This window comes from Hibiscus syriacus, unplaced genomic scaffold, assembly GCF_006381635.1.
Source record: "Hibiscus syriacus cultivar Baekdansim isolate YM2019G1 unplaced genomic scaffold, ASM638163v2 tig00110372_pilon, whole genome shotgun sequence".
In the NCBI taxonomy this organism is placed as follows: Eukaryota; Viridiplantae; Streptophyta; class Magnoliopsida; order Malvales; family Malvaceae; genus Hibiscus; species Hibiscus syriacus.
Window position 1 is genome coordinate 517,317 of NW_024062709.1, and position 24,143 is coordinate 541,459.

At 35.1% G+C, this 24,143-nt stretch overlaps 2 protein-coding genes across 4 annotated transcripts; both read left to right on the forward strand.

Annotated features, from left to right (window-relative positions):
• Positions 1-4,020: 4,020 nt before the first annotated feature.
• On the forward strand, positions 4,021-7,946 carry LOC120121362. The gene is made up of 7 exons (XM_039140738.1): positions 4,021-4,145; positions 4,223-4,356; positions 4,835-5,021; positions 5,410-6,084; positions 6,877-7,047; positions 7,313-7,477; positions 7,770-7,946. The coding sequence occupies exons 1-7, from the start codon at positions 4,023-4,025 to the stop codon at positions 7,944-7,946; spliced, it is 1,632 nt and encodes a 543-aa protein (XP_038996669.1). The 5' UTR covers positions 4,021-4,022.
• Positions 7,947-11,306: 3,360 nt separating this feature from the next.
• On the forward strand, positions 11,307-16,497 carry LOC120121415 (protein GRAVITROPIC IN THE LIGHT 1-like). Of its 3 annotated transcripts, none has more exons than XM_039140769.1 (2): positions 11,307-11,405; positions 14,983-16,497. In XM_039140769.1, the coding sequence occupies exon 2, from the start codon at positions 14,983-14,985 to the stop codon at positions 16,348-16,350; it is 1,368 nt and encodes a 455-aa protein (XP_038996700.1). In that variant the 5' UTR covers positions 11,307-11,405; the 3' UTR covers positions 16,351-16,497. The 3 variants fall into 3 exon arrangements, with proteins under 3 accessions (XP_038996700.1, XP_038996699.1, XP_038996701.1); XM_039140768.1 differs by lacking the exon at positions 11,307-11,405 and adding an exon at positions 11,525-11,617; XM_039140770.1 differs by lacking the exon at positions 11,307-11,405 and adding an exon at positions 14,398-14,777.
• The last annotated feature ends 7,646 nt before the right edge of the window (positions 16,498-24,143 follow it).

Here is a 24,143-nt window from a genome sequence, read left to right on the forward strand (position 1 = left end):
CCACCATGACCTTTCATTTTCTGAAAGTATCAAAGACTTCTGATTTCTTCTTCAGAAAATAAACCCACACCTTCCTTGTAGAATCATCGATGAAGGTGACATAATATAGTGAGCCTGCAAGAAATGGAATTAAAGATGGTCCTCATACATCAGTATGAACCAACTCTAACTTTTCTGCCTTGACTATCTTGCCAATCTTTGCAAAACTGACTTTCTTTTGTTTGCCAAAGATGCAATCCTCATATAGTCTGACATCTATACTCTTTAGATCTAACAGTTTTCCTTTTGATAAAAGTGTCTTCATCCCTTTCTCGCTCATATAACCAAGCCTTTGGTGCCATAGGTTTGATTTTCCATCAGCATCTGCTACTGCAATGATATTCTCCAAGTTTGAGGTTACATAGAGAGTAACAATCTTCTTAACACGAGCAATGACAACTACTCCTTTGGTAATCTTCCATTCACAGCCTGAAAAAGTTGTACAATATCCTTCTCCATCAAGCTGTCCTACATAAATCAAATTTCTTTTGAGGCTAGGAATATGTCTCACTCCTTTCAACTTCCAGGTGGTCTAGTTTGGGAACTTTAATCGGATGTTTCATTTTTTGACGATCTTCAAGGTTTCATCATCAGCTATATGAACCTTCCCAAAATCATCACGGACATAATTCTCCATGATTTCTTGGCATGGGGTGGCGTGGAAAGATGGCCCTGAATCCAAGATTCATGATTCAATCGAACTGTTGACGCTTAGAATCATGGCATCGCCTGTTTCCTCTGTCATATTGGCAGATTCATATACACCGGTATCTTTCTTCGGTGCTCGACAATCTCTTTTAAAGTGACCATTCTTGCCACAATTATAACAGTTAAAATCTTTCTTTCTCGTTCTTGATTTTCCCCTTCTATATTTCGATCTGCCACGATTTGGATTTCTTTCCGAAGTTCTCCCTTTAGACTACGAGTGCAAGGCTGAGGAGCTTGATGCTTCACCCGATTCTCTCCGTCGAATTTCTTCACTCAATACCAGATCCCGAACATCGTTGAATTTCAACTTACTATTTCCTGACGAGATGTTAACTGTTGTAACAGTAGCATTCCAACTGTCTGGTAGAGATGATAAGAGAATTAAAGCTCGAACTTCATCATCGAATTCAATTTCCACAGAACTCAACTGGGTTGTAATTGTGTTGAGTTCATTTAGGTGTTGAGCCACTGATGCCCCTTTCGCCATCTGCAAATTGAATAATTGTCTCATCAAGTGAACTTTGTTTGAGGTCGATGGCTTCTCATACATACTGGAGAGAGCTGCCATAAGACCCGTCGTTGCCTTTTCCTTTGTTATGTTGAAAGCAACATTGCAGGATAACTTCATTCAGATAACTCCGAGGGCTTTGCTGTCGAGAAGAGCTCAGTCTTCATCCTTCATGCCCTCTGTTTGTTTTCCTGAGAGAGGTTATATAGCTTTTTATGGCACAGAAAATCTTCAATCTGCATTTCCCAAAAGCCAAAATTCGCACCATCGAACTTCTTAATTTTCATCTTCCCTTCATTTGCAGTCATCACTCCCACTCGAATCTGGCTTCTTTTGGATCGTTTTTGACAATTCCTGTGAACTACCGTGTTTTAGAATACCTCCGTCGACAAACTCGTATCGTCGACCAAATTTTACTATTCATAAAATTTACTATTCACATGAATCGTAACCTCGCAGAAAAACAAAAAAAAATCACCACCAAAAGCTCTTGATACCAGTTGTTGGGAAATAAAACGAGTAATTTCCCTATAACTAGATTTGTGAGAATACGAAATAAAAGCGGAATAATAATACCCAAAAATTGATAACGGAGTTTGAACAATTATGCCTACATCTCTAGACTGCTACAGATCTTTTACTAAAGAGATAAAATTTACAAGTGTTTACAAAAATATTCACAACTCACAAGAAAACTCTCTAAACTCTTTAGTATTGGGAGAAAGAAATGATTTGGGATGATTTTGAAGCTAAATGAGTTAGAGTATTTATAGTTGAAGCTTAAGGATTAATTTTGTAAATATCCTAGAGTACATGGACTAAATTTGGTAATTTCCCTTCCTCAAATTCAACAAAATCAGTTCCACCAATTTTGACCACCAAATTTCAACAAAAGATGTACCCAAGTTTGACCAACAGAACCTAATCTAAGTTTCAAAGTTTTTGATACTATGTCTAGGGTTCTATCATTTCCTTCTATCTCAAATAATGGTATAATTTATATATGATTTTCAATTAATAAATAAAATTTTAATTTTTGTCTTTTAATTTTGTTTGTTTGAAAGTAGCATATTTTATGTATTGATAAAGAAAACATACAAAGATAACTATGGCCGAGACCTTGTTAAAATTTCTCCCTAAACCTAAATGGATGAAAAAGAATGCCTCCACCAAAGCCATTCGGAAAAACATGTGTTCAATCGAAGCAAACCATTACAAACCCACCAGATTCGGTGACATTCGCTAACCTGAACCCTCTCATCAAAGTGACACATGCTCAACTCAGAACAACAAACACTGAGTGAAACAAAAAAAAGAACACAATATAAAACGACACCTAGAAACACTTAAACCAACACTACACTAGCATGTGCAGTCACTTGGGCACCATCAACCAAATTGCAGCAGCAAATAAATAAAGACCAGCCAATTTTAACCAAAAAACTGCCGAAAGCTCTGTACCTCTCGCAACGCAGACTTCACGATCCATCTGAACTAATTTGGTTAGCTACAACGTTGCCCAAGCTCCATCATCGTACTAATAAATGGCTCGAACCCCTTGACTAGTGAACCATCTCAAATACAATTAATTGGGAACTTTACCACGAAACAGCCAATAACAGTATAACACCCCCGTTCTCGAGTCGACAACAGTCTACCAATCTTCTTGTACTGATTCGTAAAGCATCCCCCGGAGATTAAATACTTTACAACACCGCCTCGCTTCACACCTGAAAAATAAGTACATTCTGCAGCATTCTAACCCAATTAAACTTCTGTCGTTCTGATCTGCACCACTCCAGTAAAAATTAGTAAATTTCTTACAATTTGTACATGTTTGCGCAATATACCAGATTTACGCGCAACCTTCAGAAACGTTGGCTTAACAGACCACATCGACCCAGATTCACCTAAAGCGTACTCTAGCTTCCGACTAAACATTCGTTGAACGTTAACCTCTTACGCTAAAGATCGCTGCTAGAGCCTTTGTTATCTGCAAAGTCTTGCTCTACAACGCCATTGTTTCTAACCTACATTGCCCATATAACAAATTGCCCGAACACAACTTACCAAAAGTCATCGATAAACTTTGATTGTAAATTCTGGGTTTCGGGTGAAGTCAAGGATCGACGGACAGCTTTCAGGCCAAAGCCAGTTACACCACGAAGCGATTTTAGTTAATGTTGTCTCGTATATAAGGTCAACGGAAAAGCTTTTCTTCTTGAATACTACATCATTTCTACACCTCCAAATAGTCCACGCGATTCCGAAGAACGAAATAAGCCACTTTTGTTTTGTTTTTCTCTCAATTGGACTATTATCCCAAGAATATAAGAACAACTTAAAGCTTTCAAGACAAACAAAATTCACCTTCCATCCACCTTTGCCAAATTCTCCAAGTTACATCGCAATGGCATTGACGATGGTTCTGTTTCCTTTTTATTTAGACACAAAACACAGAGACACGAGCCTAGGTTTGCCACACCCCTATTTTCAAGTTCCACAAGAACAGGTAATCTGTTTTGAACAGCCCTCCATGTGAAGATCTCTATATTCGGTGGAACAAGCTTAGACGTCAATTCGGATCTATATAATTTTACCATCGTACGCCTGAAGGTGCAATCTTGATTCACGGCCCAAATAATTGCGGGCTCATTGCTGGGCCATACAGTCCCATTTCCTCCCAAAATTCAAAAAACCTCCATTTTCCCGGCTAAGACGTCAATTTCGCTATAAAAGGGGAAAAAATCTAAAAATTGAAAAAAAAATGGAATCGGCGGTGGTATCGGTGAGTGGATACAGCGGCCTTGAGCGGTTCAACCTAATCAAGCTCATATCTCTAACCGGTGCGAGCTATGTCGGCAATTTCTCCCGATCAGTCACTCATTTGGTTTGTTTTCTTATTTCTTAGTACTTACGATTTAATGAAAATTAAAGGGGAGAAACTGAAAATCGTTGGGTTTTTAGGTATGTCGTAGATTCGAAGGAAGGAAATATGAGCTTGCTAAGAAGTTAAAGTTGATAATCGTAAATCACCGGTGGATTGAAGATTGTATAAAGGAAGGGAAGCGTTTGCATGAGGAACCTTATATGTTGCAAAGGTATTAATTTACTTTTTCTTGTTTCTAATTTTTAGATTTATTTTGGTTTGATGTATCTTAAATGTTAGATTACGTTGATTTAGAAATGAGAAATTATATAGGGTTGTTTGTTTGTAATGTAAGGAATTGATACTAACTTATTAAGGCTGATTTCGGTAGAAAAGAAGGAAATTCAATATTTTCTGTTTTTCTGGTAGACAGACTGAAAATGGAAGAGAAAATAATTGCAGATAAAATTGCGATCTCTTTAAATGTTTTTGTATTTGATGCATCATTTCTCCTAGAGTTTGGCGAGAACAATATTTTAAAATGTAGTTCTATGTAAGCAGCAGCCAATAGAATCCTTCAAAATTTCTGTGATTGTGGCTGTTGGGAACTTATTGCTTGATAAGGACTAAAGTTAATTGCCAGAAATGGTGGAAAATGAAATTATATTGGATTGTTGGAGTCTTATTTTTACCTTTTTATTTTGTTCTAGTGGAGAAGAAATGGGACCTCTGTTGCTGGAGATCCCTTATGTTGCTAAGGGAGATGCCTTGACTAAGAAGCGCAAAGAGTTTTCTGAAAAGCCTAGTGTTCACGATGGTGTTGTAAATGAAATAACTGATGTTGACTATGGAGGTTCTGGCTTATCTGGTTGGTCCAAATCTGCAATGTTGGATGAGGTGATTATCTAAATTCTACTCCTCATTGCTTTGTTTCCACGCCTCACCCTTTTCCTTCTTCTGTTTTGCAAACACCACAGGAGAATTCTTTGTCAGGGTAAATAACCAGAGCTTCTTTAAGCTATACATCTGTAAATGAATCTTGATTGATAATTAGTACTGCAATGTATGTCAGTTGAGTTTATGTCTGTGCAAATTAGTATATCTATTCTAACCCATAGAAATTAACTTTGTGAACTATTGCTAGAGGTAGCCGGTTAGATTTTCAAGGTTTCTACCAAAGTTCAATACAATCTTCAAATTCTGTGTCAATCTATGGATTTTTAAGGAATAATTGCGCAGTTCTTATTTTCTTGACTTTGCTTTTTTACTTTATCTGGTTGAAAAGCATGGAGACCCATTTTCTTATGCTTCTATGCCTCCAATGAGGAACAAAAGGAAGATCTCAAAGAACAAGGAGCCAAACGCTCATTGTTCTGCTCTGTCGCTGAGGGAAGAAAGAGATCTTGGTGATGGCAGCAGAGACACTTCTTTGGCCAAATCATCTCAGAGGAAAGGACGGAGGCTTGTGAAGAAGACTAACAGAGAAATAGTAGTGTCTGATTCTTCGGATTCTGACCAAGAGTGCTATCCAGTTCCACTCCTCAGGGTCCGTAAACCATGTGCTGGAGTAAAAAATCCATGTAATCCTGAAATTGGAGGGCCATCTAATTGGAGGACTGTTGGTATATCTGCAATTGGAGAACCATCTAATCATGAGTTCAGTAAGCTTCAAAGATTACATGAAGAAATAAAAATTGAGGAGATTGAATTGTGGAACATCCAACCTCCTTCCAATGGTTTAACTTCACCAGGAAAGAATGCGCAACCTGACACTGAAAGAGCTTCACCAGATGGGTGCTCTGATGCTGTGAGAGAGACCCGGGATTTTGCTTCCAGATTATCGACATCAATGGATTTATCATGTGTTATATGTTGGACTGAGTTTAGTCCAACAAGAGGGATTTTGCAATGTGGACATCGATTTTGTTATTCATGTATCCAGGAGTGGGCTGACAAGATGGTACTCATTCTCATCTTCTTTTTTTAATATTTAAATTCATATGTTTATAGTTGGCATTTCTTTAATCATTATTAATATCCTACACAAGAAGCTAGATTTGATATGATTGTACTTCGTTTAATATTTTATTTACTATATGATGTTTTAATCTTGTCTTCCACTAGCTTATATTCTATTTTGTGCTCTAAACAACAATTTTTGCTGTCACTATCTAGTATCTACAAGTATGCACCATTTTACTTTGTATGTTCCTTTTTTATTAGGAAGTATGCGGGTCTAGGTCACTCTGGCCCTCTATAATTCATTGCTTACTTTAGTAATTAGACATTTGAGTTTGCCACTTGCTATAACTTGCTTGTTTCTGAATGATCATCTCTCTAGAAATTCAAATTCATCAAGTGCTTTGCATTGTTTTCAACAATACAGTAAGCTGATAAGTTTTGTTTGTAATGTTATGAACAGACCAATACTTGTCCATTTCTTGATCCTTTACTCCCCCTCGGTTTTTACTAACTGTTTGTGGAGAATAAGAGTAGTGGAAAATGTTGCCTGCTCTTTTTCTCTTTATGGTCTAGAACTTAAAACAGTTTGCCATCTAATATTTCAGGGTTGCCAAACTATTAGTATTATTTTTGAGAACTGATTTCCAACTCAGTATTCTACTTCTTAGTTGTATCATCAGTTTGGATCTTAATTTCATGATGATTTGTGGCATATGATTTTTCCCCTAATGTCTTTACCTTGAACCTGATCCAATTTGAAAGTTTCTTATACTAATTATGCTGTATGCAGACTTCAAATAGAAATACTCCATTTTGTCCTTTGTGCAAGGCAAGATTCACGAGCATTACAAAAGTGGAGGATGCAGCCATCTCTGATCAAAAAGTATTTTCCCAAACCATTCCTTGTGCCACACCAACACTTGATGTTCCTGTTCTATCTGATCAGGAAAGAGCTGCTCAGGTAGCGGGTACTCTAATACTAAAAATTATATTGCTTCTATCTTTGTACCATGATGCCATGTTTTATGATGTTTCTGCATAGCATTTTAAAACCAGAAATAGTACACTTAAGTGGTTGTGGTGGTTGATGGAAATAAGTTTGTAAAGGATACCGGGAACAAATATAATGACATGCATATACTGGTATACATAATTAGGTACCCTTAAGTGCATGCCTATCATATAGATTTGATTGCATTTCTTTTTGTGTGATTCATGCACAACAGGGTTTTTACAGAGAGTTGTTAGACAACTGTAACATTGGTTTCGACTTTCGACTCTATCCAACAAGGCCTTCTCCATTGAGAAGCTCCTTGCTTTTAATTTCTGAAAACTCTGCAGTTCTGCACTGCCAATGGATGTTACAAGTTGATCACTATTTTGCACTATCAGTAAGCAAAGCTAGCATTTTCAGTAGAGCCTCCACTGCTACATTATACTTGATCTATGTGTCTCCGACTTTCTTTTTTCTTCAAGTATTTCATATATTCAAACATGGGTATGAAAATATTACATTCCAAGGACCCTTCTAATATGTAAAAACACAATTAAAAAAATTGAATAATCGAGTGTCAGTCGCATACAGTGACACTGGAGTCCAAGTAACATTGTATTTCATCCATTTTCATTTGTTGCTTAGTTTTGCTGACGCCAACTACTTTTATGGGCTACCTTATGGACTAGTTCTCAGCTGCTTCAGTTTGCATCATGTGCCGTTCTCGAGAACCGGAGGATCTTCTTATCAGCTGTCATGCTTGCCAGATGCGAAACATACACATATACTGTCTTGATCCTCCTTTGTTACCCTGGACCTGCATTCATTGCCAGGATCTCGAGAGGCTCAACCCTTACATGTTCTAGTGCACATTAATTCCATGATGGGGAATGTATCCAGAACATGTCTGGATTTTTGACGGTGGCGTTTTTAACATGGATGTTTTAGTCTCTACATTCAACAATTTTTGGTGATGGTTATGCTTTCTTTTTCTTTTGGATTGAAAATCGTTCTTGTATGCATCCGATTATATGGTAATTCCTGATACGATGCTCTTGTATGATACGAATCGACGATTGATGATGATGTCATTAAGTTTATTTTTATAAAATTCAAAAAGAGATATTAAGAAGCAAGTATGCAGAGATGAGGACTTCTAGGGGTTAAATCCAAGGATCTGTGTTTGCCATCGGATTCCATCATGAAAAGATCAGAATCCACATAAACAGTTAAAATAAAAGTTGTGGATTTGCAGCAGCAATTGCCATTGGATTCCATGTGATAGCATTAGTGAGTATATATGGATTCAAGTGGAGAAAAAGCTGCGGGATTTCCACAAATATTTGAATCAAATAAGCCCTAGCCCAAAGTGGAGATGAGTGCTTAGAAACAGTGTCGTTTGAGACTTAAAGTTCCTGACAAATGTTTGATGCTGGACATTTACCCATGCCAAACCTAGATAGCTAGCTCTCATATCGCCTTTGAATACTTTTTTTGGGCTCAGAACATAACATTTAGAAAAACTTTCTCAGCAACAATGATTCAGTCTTTCCCTTACCCTGTGTGGTTGAGTACTCTCGGTGATAAAAAATTATTATTTATTTTAAAATATTTACGTTAATAAATTAAATTTTTTTTTGAATATACGTTACTTATAATCATTTTAGAATATTTTTGAATTAAGTATTTAGAAAATAAAAGAAAAAATAGTCACAATCAGATATAGGCAAGATTACTTTAATACCAAGTGATTTTGTTCAGTTTCAACATATTTCAGCGTGAGTGGCGCCCTAAATGGTTGATTTTATTCCATCTTAGGACTAATGCCTCCACTCTTTCGGATGGAATTCTAATAGTCCGAACGAGATTTAAGTTGCATAATAATTCCCATTGTCACATATTGACATTAGTCGTCTCACCTTTTTCTTTTCCATATTTTGTTAATAGTCTTGAAAGATAACTTGGCATAAATCGGATTGTCTTTATAAAGGAATATTATAATTTTATATTCAATCAGCTTTGTTCATATAATATAATATATTAAAAAAACATTATCTTATAATTATAATAAATTATTAAATATATATATATTTATTTATTTATTTTCGTTCGTACTAGGTAGCTAACATATCTATGTCAAAACCTCAAAACGTAAAAAGTAGATGGTCCACATCCTTGATTGGCCTTTAATGTCATTTTCAATTGATTTCAAAGATTGAGACTAATTATAAAATATCTTAAAAGGAAATGAATAAAATATATTTTAGTCTTTTGGCCTAAACTTATTGACGTGAAAGACAAACAAAACACATACAAGATTTCTGGTGTTTGGTTTACCACAACAGTTGAGGCACTTAGATAAAAACACATTGGTAACGTCATATACTTAAATTAACCGATCAAATTTTATGCACCACTTTAAAAAAACAATATAATTTAAATACTTTTTTATATTAAACCAATGTACATTTTAATATAAAAGAAAAAGAATAGTATTTGATCAAAATATTTCTTAACAAATGGTAATACACTCACCATGCAAATATATCTGCTATAATATATAGTATTTTAAAAAATAACATTTCCTTGGAGTATGAAAACTACTTGATAATTTATATAAAAAATGTATCATATAATAATATACAAGTTGAAATGAAATAAAAAATTGCAGAATACAATTAGCAATTAAGACATGGCATGATTTATGCTAATGGGGCATGCTTGACAAGACATTAATATATCATTTATTGACTTTTGGGGGTGGTAAATTATGATATCTAATCCTGTTCGGGAAAGGGATTATGGATTTACTCTGTTTTTGTACTATGTTAATTACAAGCACTTGCAAATTGCGGCGATAGATGTTTAAAAAGTTTAAACGAATGTCTTATTCATATATTTTATTAATTAAAATAAAATAAATAGTTTTTATTTTAATATTCATCAAGAGTAAGGTGAGAAATAAATTGTGTTTGGGTTTAAATCTATTAGGTATGATTTGATTTTTATTTATAAGTTAAGAAAATAACAATTATTTGAATTTTAGTTTTATTTATTTCGTAATTAACTTGTCAACAGAGTACAATATAAAAAAATTATTATTTTTTTCTGGTTAATATATTATCACAATTTTTCTCTGCCCATCACATCAAAGTTCACAGCTCTCAAGAATCGTATCGTAGGTTGGACCCATTGAACCGTCCAAAGAATCTGCCTTCCTTGGTTAGGGTCCCACTGTCATTCTCCTCATGATCCACGTGGCATTCATCCAACGCACTCTCACTTGTAGTAACACACAAAAATCCCACCAACTGCATATCTCCATCGTCCATCTTCCCTCTAGAAAATCACACGGACGTCAGGTCTACTAACTGAACTCCCGAAATTACCCTAACATTTTTGCCCTCTCCAATTCTTCGTATTTCTCTGTTTTCCTTTGAAGTTTCATATTTATATAATTTTAAGTTACAATATTAATATACGAGTTGTTATATTCTTAAAATAGTATTTAATATTTAAATTACTATAATATTATAAATAAAATGATTATTTATATAATCAAATAATCAATTAATACATTAATATTAAAAATTATATAAAATAAAGTTATAATATTATTTATATTAAAATTTTATCTGATATACTATCAATAAAGAATAATTTTATAAAAAATGTTTTAAATTCACTAAAAAATTCTCAATATGATTTTTTCATGATTTAAATCTATTTTTTTATTAAAAATATTACATATTTTATCATTATACTTAATTACTGTTAATTTTTTAAATTAAATATGATAAATAAAAACTCACGCATAATTGGATATCATAAAATTTAAATTTAAAATTATAAAATATTCAAAGTACATTTTTATCATTAAATTAATTTTTTTGTCGACTAATTTTGTTAAATTTTAATTATTGTTTAGCGTATTAGCGATAAATAATCGTATTATGATTGGTAATATCAAGGAAAATGAAATGGCAGAAACGTAAAACAAAATAATGTCCCAACCTTGGACGGTTACTTTTCCCTCCACGCACGAAGAAAAACGTGTTTTCATTTTGTCCTCTTATGTCATTTCACATTCTTCTCTTCCCAAGCTGCAGCAATTGTTTTTCCTCCGGCACATCAAATCAAAAATTAAATATCCGCTCAAAAAAGGGGAAAAATCATCGCATATTTAAAAAAGAAAAAGAAGAAAAGATCCATTGCATTGGAGAAGTTTAGCTGGTTGGGCTTTTGACATTTCAAAGCTAAACTTCAGTTTTATTTCTTTTCTTCTCCGCTCGATCATTGTACGATAAACGAGACTTCTTTTTAAGGTAAGTTTGAAATTTTAATGAAGCTTTGCTTTTATGGGTTAGTTTTATTTCCTTTCCATTTATTTTTGATTCTGTTTTCTCCTTTTTCCAAATAAATCTAGAAAAGGAGGTCGCAAGATTGGCCTGTTCGTATATATATTAAGCTTTCTGTATTAGCAATGATCTTAATTACCTTTTTATTTTCATCTTATTTTTCATCGAGGGAGCTAAAGGTAAGTGTTCTAACAGTTTCTCATTTGTTTTCTTATTTTATTCTTAACAACACCTGAGAAATTTTATTTTTTCCAGTATTGTTTTTGATTCAGCTTAGCTTGCTTTGCTTCTATTCGTATCTTTTTTTTTTCTGAGTTCCAGCTGCTCTTCCTATTTAATTCGCTCTGTTTGTTTCTCGGGATTCGGCTTCTGGTCTTTCTATCTTCGTATCCATAACACACTGCGTTGCCATTCTTTCACTTCTCTTTTGATTTTCCAGCAAAATATGACGTCATTTTAAAATTTCCCCTTTTTTTTAAAATATAACAGGACAGGATTGTGCTTTCTGTTTTAAGAAGAGTGTGAACGTTCAATTTATGGATTCTGTTTGCTTGAGATTTACGAAATCAAAACAATAAAGAATTACACGGTTGTACGATTTCTCACGACTTTTTAATTGATTGGATCCATTCAATGTGATTCCAAGATATATTTTTTGGCTAAATTCTGTATTTAGCACCTAATTATCCCTTAGATTATATTTTGGTCATCTAATTATTATTTTTCAAAATCTCACTAATATTATGTGTTGATTCATTTTGGTCATCTAATGATGTTTGCTATTACAATAAGCTAATGTCTAATCATCATTGAAAAAAAATAACGTTAACAGTTTTATTATTTTTTAGTGATGCATTTTCAAAATAAATTTGAAATGTAACAACATTAATTAAATAATTAAAACAAAATTGAAATGATAGTTGAATGATTTAATACATAGTTTCTTCTATATATTTTTTAGAAGGAATGATGAGTGGTTGCCATACATGGATCTCGGAGCCTAATGTTAGGATTAAAACGTTGTTGTAAACTTTATAGAGGTTGCCAAGATATTTTTAAAACTGTATAACTTAATTTTTGCATGATAGCTGTTGATTTTTCCTGAATTTCATTACCATAACATTTCTAGATTTTTATATATATGAAAAGAAGTCATTAAGGGTTTTAGAATCCAGGCCTCCATGGGGGGTCACCGTCCACAACAAACGGGGCAACCTGTCAGGTTCTGTATAAACATAGTGTTTCTTCGTTTGTCCGGTCACCGGTGGTGATTTTATTCCTCAATAATTTTTTTTTTCAAAGATTTTAAATACACAATTGGTAGGTAGACCCATGTTGCTTCCATTTCCAAGATTTTTAATATCTTGGAACTGTTCGTTTGATTTCTCAAATTTTAAGATAGTATTTTTTGTACGGCCACATATTCGTATTTTTTTATATCTAATTGATCAGTATTTTTTTTTAGATCTAGTGATAAATAATTTAATTTTTTTTAGTTCTAAATGAATTTTGCTTCTCGTCCGACACCAAAAGTCTTGGACTATAAAAACTAGATTTACATTTAGATTCAGGCAACAAGGTGTGGGACAAATTTGGCAAAGGATTTTTGGTTACAGGACAAATTTGGCAAAGGTTTTTTGGTTACAGGACAAATAGGTTCAAATCTCAGTAAATATAAAAAGATGTTGCAGAAATGCAACGGATGTTCAAAGCTGTTGTACTGCAAAAAGAAAACAACCTCGCAGTGCATTGTTTTTTATTATTAAATTGATTTTTAATTTTTTCTATTATTATATTATATTGATTTGATCTATGCCTATTGTATAGTTTCATAATTTGATGTTCATATATCTTGGTGGGTTATATTTGTACTTAAAAGCGTTGTATATTGATAAAATGGAATATGTGTCGTATGAATTTTAACATATTAATATGTTTTCATTTATGTTATTCTTTATCACTTTTGGTTTTGTGCTTCTATTATATTTTTCATATCATATTCGTACAATTGAATGATATTTAAAACTACCATATGAGAAATATAATACAAGAGAATAAAGTCATTGCATTGCAGTGCACTCATTGGATAGCCACGTGAATATGCAAAGCTCATGAATATGCTGCAACTGTTTCATATCAGATTTTTCACTTTGTGGTCCCCAAATAAACCCAGCTCACTTTATTTTAGTGTTCTTTTAGGCTGTGTGAAACAGTGAATGCATAGACCCTAAAGAATCCTATGAATTTATGGAACTCTCAATTTTCTACCTTCTGGATTTTCCCCAGTTAAATTGTTGAAGATTATTTTATAATCTTTTAAATCTTATTTTATATTCAATGCTTCAATCAGATTGTTTTTAATAAAGACCAGGGAATATATATATATAATTGATTGGGTTGGAGGAGAAGGGTATTTTGATTTTTAATGTTGTGGGGTCAAATATAGGCAACTGTGAACATTGGTGGAAATTTCAAGTGGTTCATGGACCACAGTGGGGGTTGTCCTGTTGTCGACTTTGCTCATATGGAACTAGAATATTTTGTATGGTTGTTTATCTCTTGAATCCTATAAAAATACAGCATATCTTGATTTAGATTTGTGCTCAGATTTTAAGCTTTCTTTGCCATTTCATGTGTACACTTTTATGGTATGTTTTGATCACCTCCTAATTTCTTAACGCTTTAGGTCGTTTCTCTCTTAACTAAAAAGCTTTTCATACATAAATAATGCTTTTTCTCCTGCATTATTTTTCTGTCTTGGACATTTTCTGATTCTTCCATGTGGTTGGAACCGACATGTTTTATATTAAAATGAAGTTATTAATTCTTCATTGTATAATTCAAGGAAAGAGACATGTAAGGGGTCTGCAAAATTCTTGTCAAAACAGGATATTTTTCCCATTCAAAGCATTAAAAAACAGTGGGATTGCATTGATTTATTTCATCACAGTCTCCTTGGGGTTGGATATATGGTTTTTTTGGGCAAGTGGGTTGTTTGTTGTTTAAAGATTATTGTTTTGATGTCCATATTTTGACCATTTATGAACTGTGCAACAGCTAGAGGAAACTACATGTTAGGCGAGTTTCTTGAGATGTACAACGTTTCTTCCTCTGTACGCTTTCTCCACCGCTCGATTTCGCCCCTCGCATAGAATATTTCCCCCCAAAAATGAAGGTTCATAGAGTGTTGGAAAGACGAGCTTTTTGAACTTTATGAATGATTTTTCTATCCATTTTGCTCTTCTTGTTCTTCATGCTCCTCTCAATTCTTTTCCGTGGTGTTGAAAAGTATTCATTTTTTTACTCTGTCAAAAGAAGGCTCAGTAGAAGTTCAAAAAGGTGAACAAAATAAACTAACAAAAAGAAAATTCCATTCTCCATTAAAGTGTTTAGCTTTTTATTCTTTCTGTCAACACGCTTATAAACCTCTGCATCTCTCCTTTATTTATTCTTTTGTCTTCTTATAATTGGTGTATGTTAAAAGCCGTTCGAAGAAATTCTCTGTGGACTTATAGGTGTTATTGTCATTTGTGATATTTTGCAGATGGAAGCAGTGAAGCCATCGGCTGTTACTCCGTCAAAGAGTAAATGGGTTCGAACGTTATCCAAAGTACTTCACCGGCACGCTGCTACGGGTGGGATTGTCCCTGATGATGGGGTTCAGAAGGTTAAGCCTAAAGAAACAGAAGATTGGAACGACAGTAAGACCGCCAAGAGATTGTCTCAGAAATTCGACAGCTTACATGATGAAGAGCTCGAAAGAAGGGTTGCCTTGGAAGCTCTCACTGCGAAAATATTTGCTACCGTTTCGGCTATCAAGGCCGAATATGCTCATTTGCAGTATGCTCAGTCGCCTTACGATGCCGAGGGGATTCAAGCTGCTGATCGATCAATAGTTTCGGACTTGAAGAAATTGTCTGAATTGAAGCAATGTTTCTTGAAGAAACAGTATGATCCTTCCCCTGAACATGCAATAGTTTTAGCTGACCTTCAGGAACAGAAATGTCTTTCGAAGACGTTTGAGATTATGGGAAAGAAATTAGAATCTCAGCTGAAGCTCAAACAGTCTGAGATCATTTTTCTTCGAGAAAAGTTGGATGAATCCAATAAGCAAAACAGGTTGCTGGAGAAGAGATTGAATCAAAGTGGTCCGTTATTTGTGCTCGACAACCTTCACCTATCAAGCTTGAATCCTAGCCATTTTATTATCATTCATGTACAAACCGTTAAATCGGTTAGGAATTTCGTCAGGCTGATGATAGATGAAATGAAGTCCGCTGATTGGGACATTGATGCAGCGGCTAGTTCGATACAACAAGGTGTGGCCTATTGGAAAGCAGACGACAAATGTTATGCATTCGAGTCCTTCATTTGCAGGGAAATGTTTAAGGCCTTCCACCATCCTTATTTCTCTCTTTTTGACAGCTATATGCCCGAGGGGAAGAAACATCCACAAGTCTTCTTCGATAGATTTATGGAACTGAAATCCTTGAGAGTTAAGGAATATCTTGCCTTGAAACCAAAGTCAACGTTCGCGAAATTCTGTCGGGCCAAGTACTTACAAGTCGTTCATCCGAAGATGGAATCATCGTTTTTCGACAATTTGAGCAGTAGGGACATGGTGAGTTCCTATCAGTTCCCAGACACTCCATTTTTCACCTTATTCGTGGAAATGGCAAAGCGGGTCTGGCTCCTGCACTGCTTAGCCTTTGCTTTCGAGCCGGAGGCATCAGTCTTTCAAATAAACAGAGGGTGTAGATTCTCTGAAGTATACATGGAAAGTGTAGCGGAGGAAGCGTTCCTTTCGTCGGATATTCGACCGGAATCAGAACCGCGGGTGGCTTTCACTGTGGTTCCGGGATTCATGATCGGTAAAACTGTAATACAGTCCAAGTCTATCTGTCTCAAATGAAGACAAGGTAAACTATGTCAGGCGTAGACAATACATGTGAGCCAAAAGCAGGACCCACAACATAGTTAGAGTCGAACTGGAAGCGATAATCATGATTCTTTTTCTAGTAAATTAGATTGAGGAACATGGCTTTGCCTGGTTACTGTGTCTGTTGTGGGGATTTGAAACATGGTTTATCAGGGCAACATGTCTGCTTGTTTTGTGGCCTTGAAGGCTCAGATTCACTGGTAATTTCTTTGTAAGACACGTCCCCCAATTTTGTCAATATTAGGCCAGTGATTTTTTTAGCTGTTTTCCATTATTGCCTATGCATTTATCATTTAAAAACAAGGAATATAATATAAATTAAATACGATTGGAACAACTCTGCCGCGCTTATACCAGAAGGAAAGCATGGGGGGATGTTTGAATGGTTGCTATCAACCTGACAGTGGGGGGCTTCGCATGCAGAAGAGAAAAAGGGGCAAAATAAAACAAACTTCTGATCAAAATTAAAAAAAGAAAAATGAAATGGAACCACATCAGTTTTTCATGCATGGAAAAGGACTGTAAGAATTGGACGGTTGTGTATTTAATGTCTGGGAAAGTATTAATAGGGGAGACATCTTTTCTCTACTCATTGTGGTCCATTTTTCCCAAAACAATCCATCCATGATCAACCACATTTTTTTTGTTCATGCATTTGGATCATTTGTTTTTTATATATATATATTGATCGGTCAAAAATTTGATCCTTTTCAACCCATTTCTACCCTTAATTAGGACTCCTTTAAAATTACAGAACCATTTACCCAAAACATACCTCAGTACGTGCATACAGAGTTATTAATTTTCCCCAAGTTATCCAACCTCTTCGTCTTTTTATAAATTGTGTTTAATACTTAAACCCGAAACATATTGGGCACAAATATTAATGAAATAATTAGTTTCTTCTCATGGATGTGCTTTTTCAATAAATTGAACACGAATGATATCCTCACTGAAAAAAAGGCATGCCTTCCACGGCGTATTAAACACTGTGGGAATGAAAACGAGTCTATAAGCCACGTTCATAGATTTTGCACGACTGTTAAGAAAATTTGGATCGAATTAAAGAAAGCTTCCGATTCTAACCCATAATTTAATACCACCGAATCCAAGGCTTGACTGGAATTATATTGTTGCTCCACGGGATCTTGGATGTTTGGGCTGCAATGGGGCTCTCTATTTGCCTGTATACTTTAAGGTTGTTGTTTTAAATATTTTTTATATATATAAAAAAATAGTATTCCTGTAAACCTGAAGCCATACTCGGTAGCTGTAAGTAGAGAGTGGCCTTTACATCAGAACAAAGAGAATCTGTAATTATAGTTAAGCCACCAGCAACAGTAAATTTTGATTATTAATCTCCCCTGCTCTACTAAATATGTTACTTTAAGAATATTTATATCAATTTTTCTTTCTATTTCGACAAAAAAATTAAAAATCATATAATAATTTAAAAAATTCCTTATAAATTAACTACAAAATACTATGGGTGCGTTTGGTTCACGGAATGTAAGATTACCAGTGGGAATAAAAGTTTACCAGGGAATAAAATTACTGTGAATGTTGTATTTTGTGTTTGGTTGGTTTAGCAGGAATGTAAGATTACCGTGTTTGGTTAAAGGAATAAAAGATTATTGGAATGTATATTTGACCAAATTGTCCTTATTATATATTTGTTTTTTTAACAAGTTAAATATTTATATATTTTCTTTAAAAAATTTAAATTCATAAAATTTATATAATTTTTTTACAAAATTGAAAATATAAAAAAGTTTAATGAAAGGGTAAAATTTTATTTTAACCCTTGAACTTCATATAAAATTTTAATTATAGACTTTTTTTTTGTAAATCTAAAATACTTTAAGGATAAATTTGTAATTTAACCTTTGTAGAATTTTTATTATTTAATGACAGAAGAAGGATATTTTTGAAAAAAAAATTAAGGGCATTTTAGTCCAAAAATGTCGATAATCCAACAATACCTAATGGAATGGGTAATGACATTCCCGATAATATACCCCAAAAAATCCACTATTGGTAATAAAACATTACCGAAAATGAGATTATCGACCAACAAAATGAGGAATGTGGATTCCATTCCCATGGGAATCCCCCATTCCCTGAACCAAACAACCCCTAAGGTTTTTTAAGTGTAATGATATGATAACTTACATTATTAAACTCAATTTCAGGCTAAAGTAGACCTGAAAGCTGTGACTTATGGCATGATCATTAGAACTAAAAAATATCATGGGTTTAACAACTGTGTTTGTAGGTGTATATTATTAATGATTAAGAAAGATTATAAACAAATATTACCCCTAATACCCTAGATTATGCGCACGTTTAGAAATGCTCTAGGTGCACAATAACAAGCCTTTTGTCCCTGGGGTTTTCTTCTTCTTCTTCCCTATTTTTCTTTCTTTCTGGGATTTGTCTCTTGTTGCTCGTTTCGTTTATGAATCGAGATGATGAGAGCGGTGATGGTGGTCGAATGAATTGGCGAAATCTGTTCGCTGTGAATGAGGATCGATCCTTGTAGTTTTTTCCTCCTCAGGTTGAAGAGGGAGGAGGGGTTATAATCAAATCGCCCGTTGAGGTCTTTGATGTGGGGATTAGGGTTTGGCAACATTCAATTATGGCATAAATCCTGCATAAGCCTCCAAATCTTAATTCTATGCATCACTTTATGACCCTACTTTAGGGAAATTTTGGGGATATCGAGGTTAATTTTACGGGTGAAAACTTATTCTTGATTCAATTTTGAAATTTAGAGGCTACTGAATGGGTTTTAACTAATGGTCCATGGCATATTCAGAATAAGCCATTAATTTTGCGTAAATAGGAACTGAATCTTAGATCGCTAGAGTTTAGTATGGATAAACTTCCAATCTGGATTCATTTGAGTCGGGTTCCTCTGGAGTTGTTTAATCAAGTGGGGTTTAGCTATGTTGCAAGTGTCGTTGGCATGCCTCTTTACATGGATGGGGTTACTGCTAGCAGGAAAAGGCTAGCTTCTGCAAAGTTATGTGTTGAGGCTTAAGCTAGCTGTAAGATCTCGAACTGTATTCAAATATAGTTGCGTGATGGCTCTTTGGTAGATGTTGGCGTTGAGGTGGCATGGATTTCTCTCAGGTGTACTCATTGCAATGTATTTGGTCATACTGATCGGGGCTGTGAGAAGAAAAAGGCTCTTCAGCAGGTTTGACATCTGAAACTACCAAAGTTCGTGAAGGCAATTAATGTTGAATCTATGAAGGTGGGAGATGAGGTCAATAATAGGGTTGAAGCTGATAGTACTAAGGTAACTGAGGTGAATACGGTTTCTATAGATAAAGACTTGGTTAAGAGTAAGGTAGTGGATGTTTTTTCGGTTATGGCTTCAGTCCCTCCTCAAAGTGATATTGCTTATAGCTCTGGGAATTTTAATTCTCAAGAAGTGATTTCTGTTTCTAGTGGGGAGCCAAGGGTAGTTCGGGACGCTGCTAAAAACGTTGCTGCTCTAGTTCATAATTTAAAGAATAATAAACGAAATGCAAAGCGTAACAAGAAGCAGCAGGGTCAAGGTTCTTCTGGTTCCTCGCCTACATGAAGATGCTTTTTTGGAATACAAGGGGATTTAACAATCTTCAGAAATAGAGACATGTTCTAGATAGGATTCATTCTTTGAGTATCGATTTAGTTTGTTTAATTGAGACAAGAGTTATAGAGAATAATATGCAGGACATTTGGAGGAAGAATTTTATTAGTTGGGGTAGGGTTTCATAATTATAATTGTGCTAATAATGGTAGGCTTTGGTTTTTTTTTTGCAAAAGTTCTTTTCATATTGTGGAGATTGTTGTTACTTTGTAGTGTATTACTTGTTCTGTTCAGATTGGGCAGGTTCGTTGTTTCATCTCTGGGATCTATAGAAGTAATTTTGGGAGTGATAGGAGGTTGTTATTTCAACATCTGATTGATCTTAAGAGCACTATTGGGGATGATCCTTGGCTTGTTTATAAGGATTTTAATATTATTACATGTCCTAGGAGAGCTCGAAGTGGGTTGGTAATGGTTTAGCTCAGGATATTTTTAGTATACTTCGTGTATTGGTCAGTTGGGGTTATTGGATCATGCTTATAGGGGCCTCATTTTCACTTGGTCGAATTTGCAAAATTGAGTCATTTTTGGCTATGAAGTTGAATAATGTGTTGGTGACTTCATCATGGATGATGGCTTTCCCCTCGGCTGAGGTGTCTTTTCTTGCTCCAAGGTTGTCTGGTCACTGTCCGGGGATGGTGTAGACTGAGAATGATTTAAGGTCTCTACCTAAGCCTTTTTATTTTTTTTAATTTATGGGTTAAAGATTCGAGTTTTCTTAGCTTAGTGGATGATTGTTGGACTAGACCCCTGCAGGCTGCTGACCCTATGAGTATTTTGTTCCTTAAGTTGAAACGTTTGAAGCCTATTTTGAAAGCTTTAAATGTAAGTAGATATGGGAATTTATCCCTTCGAGTTCGGGAAAAAAAAGTGGAGCTGGAGCAACTTCTATTGGCTTTGTTAAATAATAGAAGAGTTGTGGAGTTGGTTGCTAGGGAAATGGTTGTTTATACTGAATTAATGGATCTTATGGGTGCTGAGGAGAGCTTATTTCGACAAAAAAGTAGGATCAGATGGATTCAAGAGGGGGATAGGAACTCTAAGTTCTTTTATTCTATGGTGGCTATGAAGCAAAATAGGCAAATTATTGTCACTCTCACTAATGATCAGGGTCAGGTGTTCGATAATCTTGAGGGTATCTCTACTGAGATTATTTGGTATTATGAGACTATGTTGAGTAGTCTTGGTTTGTTTGTTGTTGGTGCTATTATTGACCTGATCAAAGAGGTGTCGAGGTGTTCTTTCTCGGACACTGCAAATGAGGTTTTTTGTAGGAAGGTTACTCGGGATGAATTAAGGGCTTCCATGTTTTACCATTAACCTGATAAAGCTCCAGGCCCGATGGATTTACTTCCCGTTTTTTTTGTGTTGCTTGGTCAATTGTAGGGAATGATGTTATTGAAGTAATTAGCTATTTTTTTATCATTCTAGTCTGTTCCCTTCCTATAATGTTACCACTTTGATGCAGGTACCTAATAAGTTGAATTTGAATTATGTGAGGGACTTTAAGCCTATTTCCTGCTACAATGTGGTGTACAAGTGTATTACCCATATCATTGTTAATAGACTTAAAGGTTTTTTTCCTGAGGTTATCTCTAGGAGCCAAACTGCTTTCATCCCGGGGAGGTCGATTATTGACAACATTCTCATGGCTCAAGAGTTGGTTCATAGTTATAATAGATGTTCTCTTTCTCCCCGATATGCTCTTAAGCTTGATTTACAGAAGGCATTTGACTATGAATTGACAGTTTTTGTTAACTGTCTTGGAAGCTTTAAAGATGCCTAGGATGATGATTGGTTGGATTAAGGAGTGTGTTACCATTCCCAAGTTCTCCATTTCTCTTAATGGGGGTATGGTGGGGTTTTTAATAGGGCTAAAGGCGTTCGTCAGGGAGACCTCTTATCCCCTTATATGTTTGTTATCGTTATGAATGTTCTCTCTCGACTTCTAGACAAGACTGCAGGGCAAAGGGTGTTTTGTTTCCATCCTAAGTGTCATAGGATTGGTCTCACTAATCTTTGTTTTGCTGACTATTTCTTGGTTTTTACCAAGGGAACCGTGGATTCGATTGTGGGAGTTTGAGAAGTGTTGAAACTATTTTATGGCTTCTTGGGGTCTACAAATTAACCTCTTCAAGTCTGAGTTATTTTCTTCTGGAGTCAGTGAGGCAGTGTTGTCTGAGATCACTGACATTATTGGCATTGGTCACGAGAAGCTACTTGTGAGGTACCTCGGGGTCCCTTTGATCACTAAGAGGTTATCAATAAAATATTGTGCTCCCCTTATTGATTCTATTACAGCTAGATTACAGGGATGAAAGGCAATGACCCTTTCTTATGTGGGCACACTGCAGCATGTTGAGTTAATCGATCGATGGAATTGGCCAAGAGGGGGTGAAGTGGCAATAAAAATTTTGGTAGAAGCTTTTGCAGAAAATTGAAAAGATTTGCACAGCGATTTAGAGTGGTTCGACTTTCTCAACCAAAGTCTATGTCCACTACCTTAGCTATCCACACTAAGGATTTTCTAATAAATTTACTAATTTGTTCTTTCTTTTGAGGCCAAAGAGATAACCTTACAACTCCCTCAAGAATATACCACAATTCTTGAGAACACTCTTTCTCAAAGAGAATATTACAAATTTGCAAACTTACAAGGAAATCCTCACAAGGTAGATTGTTTGCACAATTCTATAACAAAGAAAAGAACACTCAAAAATGAATACAATTGAGTACATGTAGTGTTCTTGAAAGCAAAATGAATATTGAATGAAAAATAGGCTTGAAATGCTCAAACTTGAGGTTTGATGCTTTCTCTTTGATTCTCTCTTGATTCTTGTTTCTTGTGTTTTCTTATTTTTGATCAATGGCTTCTAAGCTTGTTTAAATACTCCTTTAAATGATTCTGAATGTTGGGGATGATTAGTGGACTCAATAGAGTCGTTTAAGTGTGAAAACAATTAATTAAATCAGTTGGGAGCGTCAGTGCATCGATGCATACCCAAGGTGCATCGGTGTATCAAGTGTAAAATTCAAATATTTTGACCGTTGGACCCTTAGTGTATCGGTGCACTAAGAGTGCATCGATGCATAAAATGCATTCGATGTTTCAAAATAGCCAGAGTGCATCGATGCATGGCTGGTGCATCGATGCATCAAATACATTCGATGTTTTCATAAAACTCTGAGTGCATCGATACATAGTATGTGCATCGATGCATGAAATGCATTCGATGTTCAATTTATTCCATGGTGCATCAATGCATCACTTTGAAAAATTGATTTTAGGCTTGATTTTGGTTCAAAATACTTTGTGAAAATTGTTTCAAAAATATATTAAGTATAAAACACAATTTTACACATTTAGTAAGGTTTGAAATTGATCTTGAAGACTTGGAGTAATAATTTGATATTCGAGTAATTAAATCGAATATACTGAGAAAATCATTTGTAAAATCTTAAAATTCATTTATACTTAATTTGTTATATCGAAACATCAAAATGTTTTCAACACAACTTATTCAGGCTGTGGTGTATGGGATTCAGAATTTTTTGGCTTGCCAATTAGCTCTCCCAAGCACTGTTATTGATTGTATCAACAAGCTTTGTTCAAAATTTTTCTGGAAAGGCAGGACAAGCTTGTGAAAGGGGCTAGAGTGAAATGGAATACTATGTGTTCTCTTAAGTCTAAGGGTGGACTTGGGCTCAAGGATATCAAGGGGTGGAACCAGGCCAATTTTCTGCTCCTAATTAAGAAGATTTTGTGAAAGGATGGCTATTGGTTGCATTCCTATATTATCAAAGATAACTCCTTTTGGGATATTGTTTGTACTCAGAACAGTAGTTGGACTTGGAGGGCTGTTTTGCAACTTCGGAGTAAAGTTGCTTTGATCTAGGGGTTCTTGTCTATAGGGTCAGTGGCATTGTTATGGCAAGAGGTTCGGTGTAAGAGAGCGAAGGTTCCTTAGAAGAGGTTAGTTTGGCATCCGGGGCACATCCTTAAGCATGCTCTTATCTCGTGGATGGCTATTTTAGACAGGTTACCTACTAGGAGTGGGCTTATTTCTTTTGGTTTGGCTATTGAAGGTGAGTGTGGTCTTTGTTTGAAGGAGAGTGAGACCAGGGA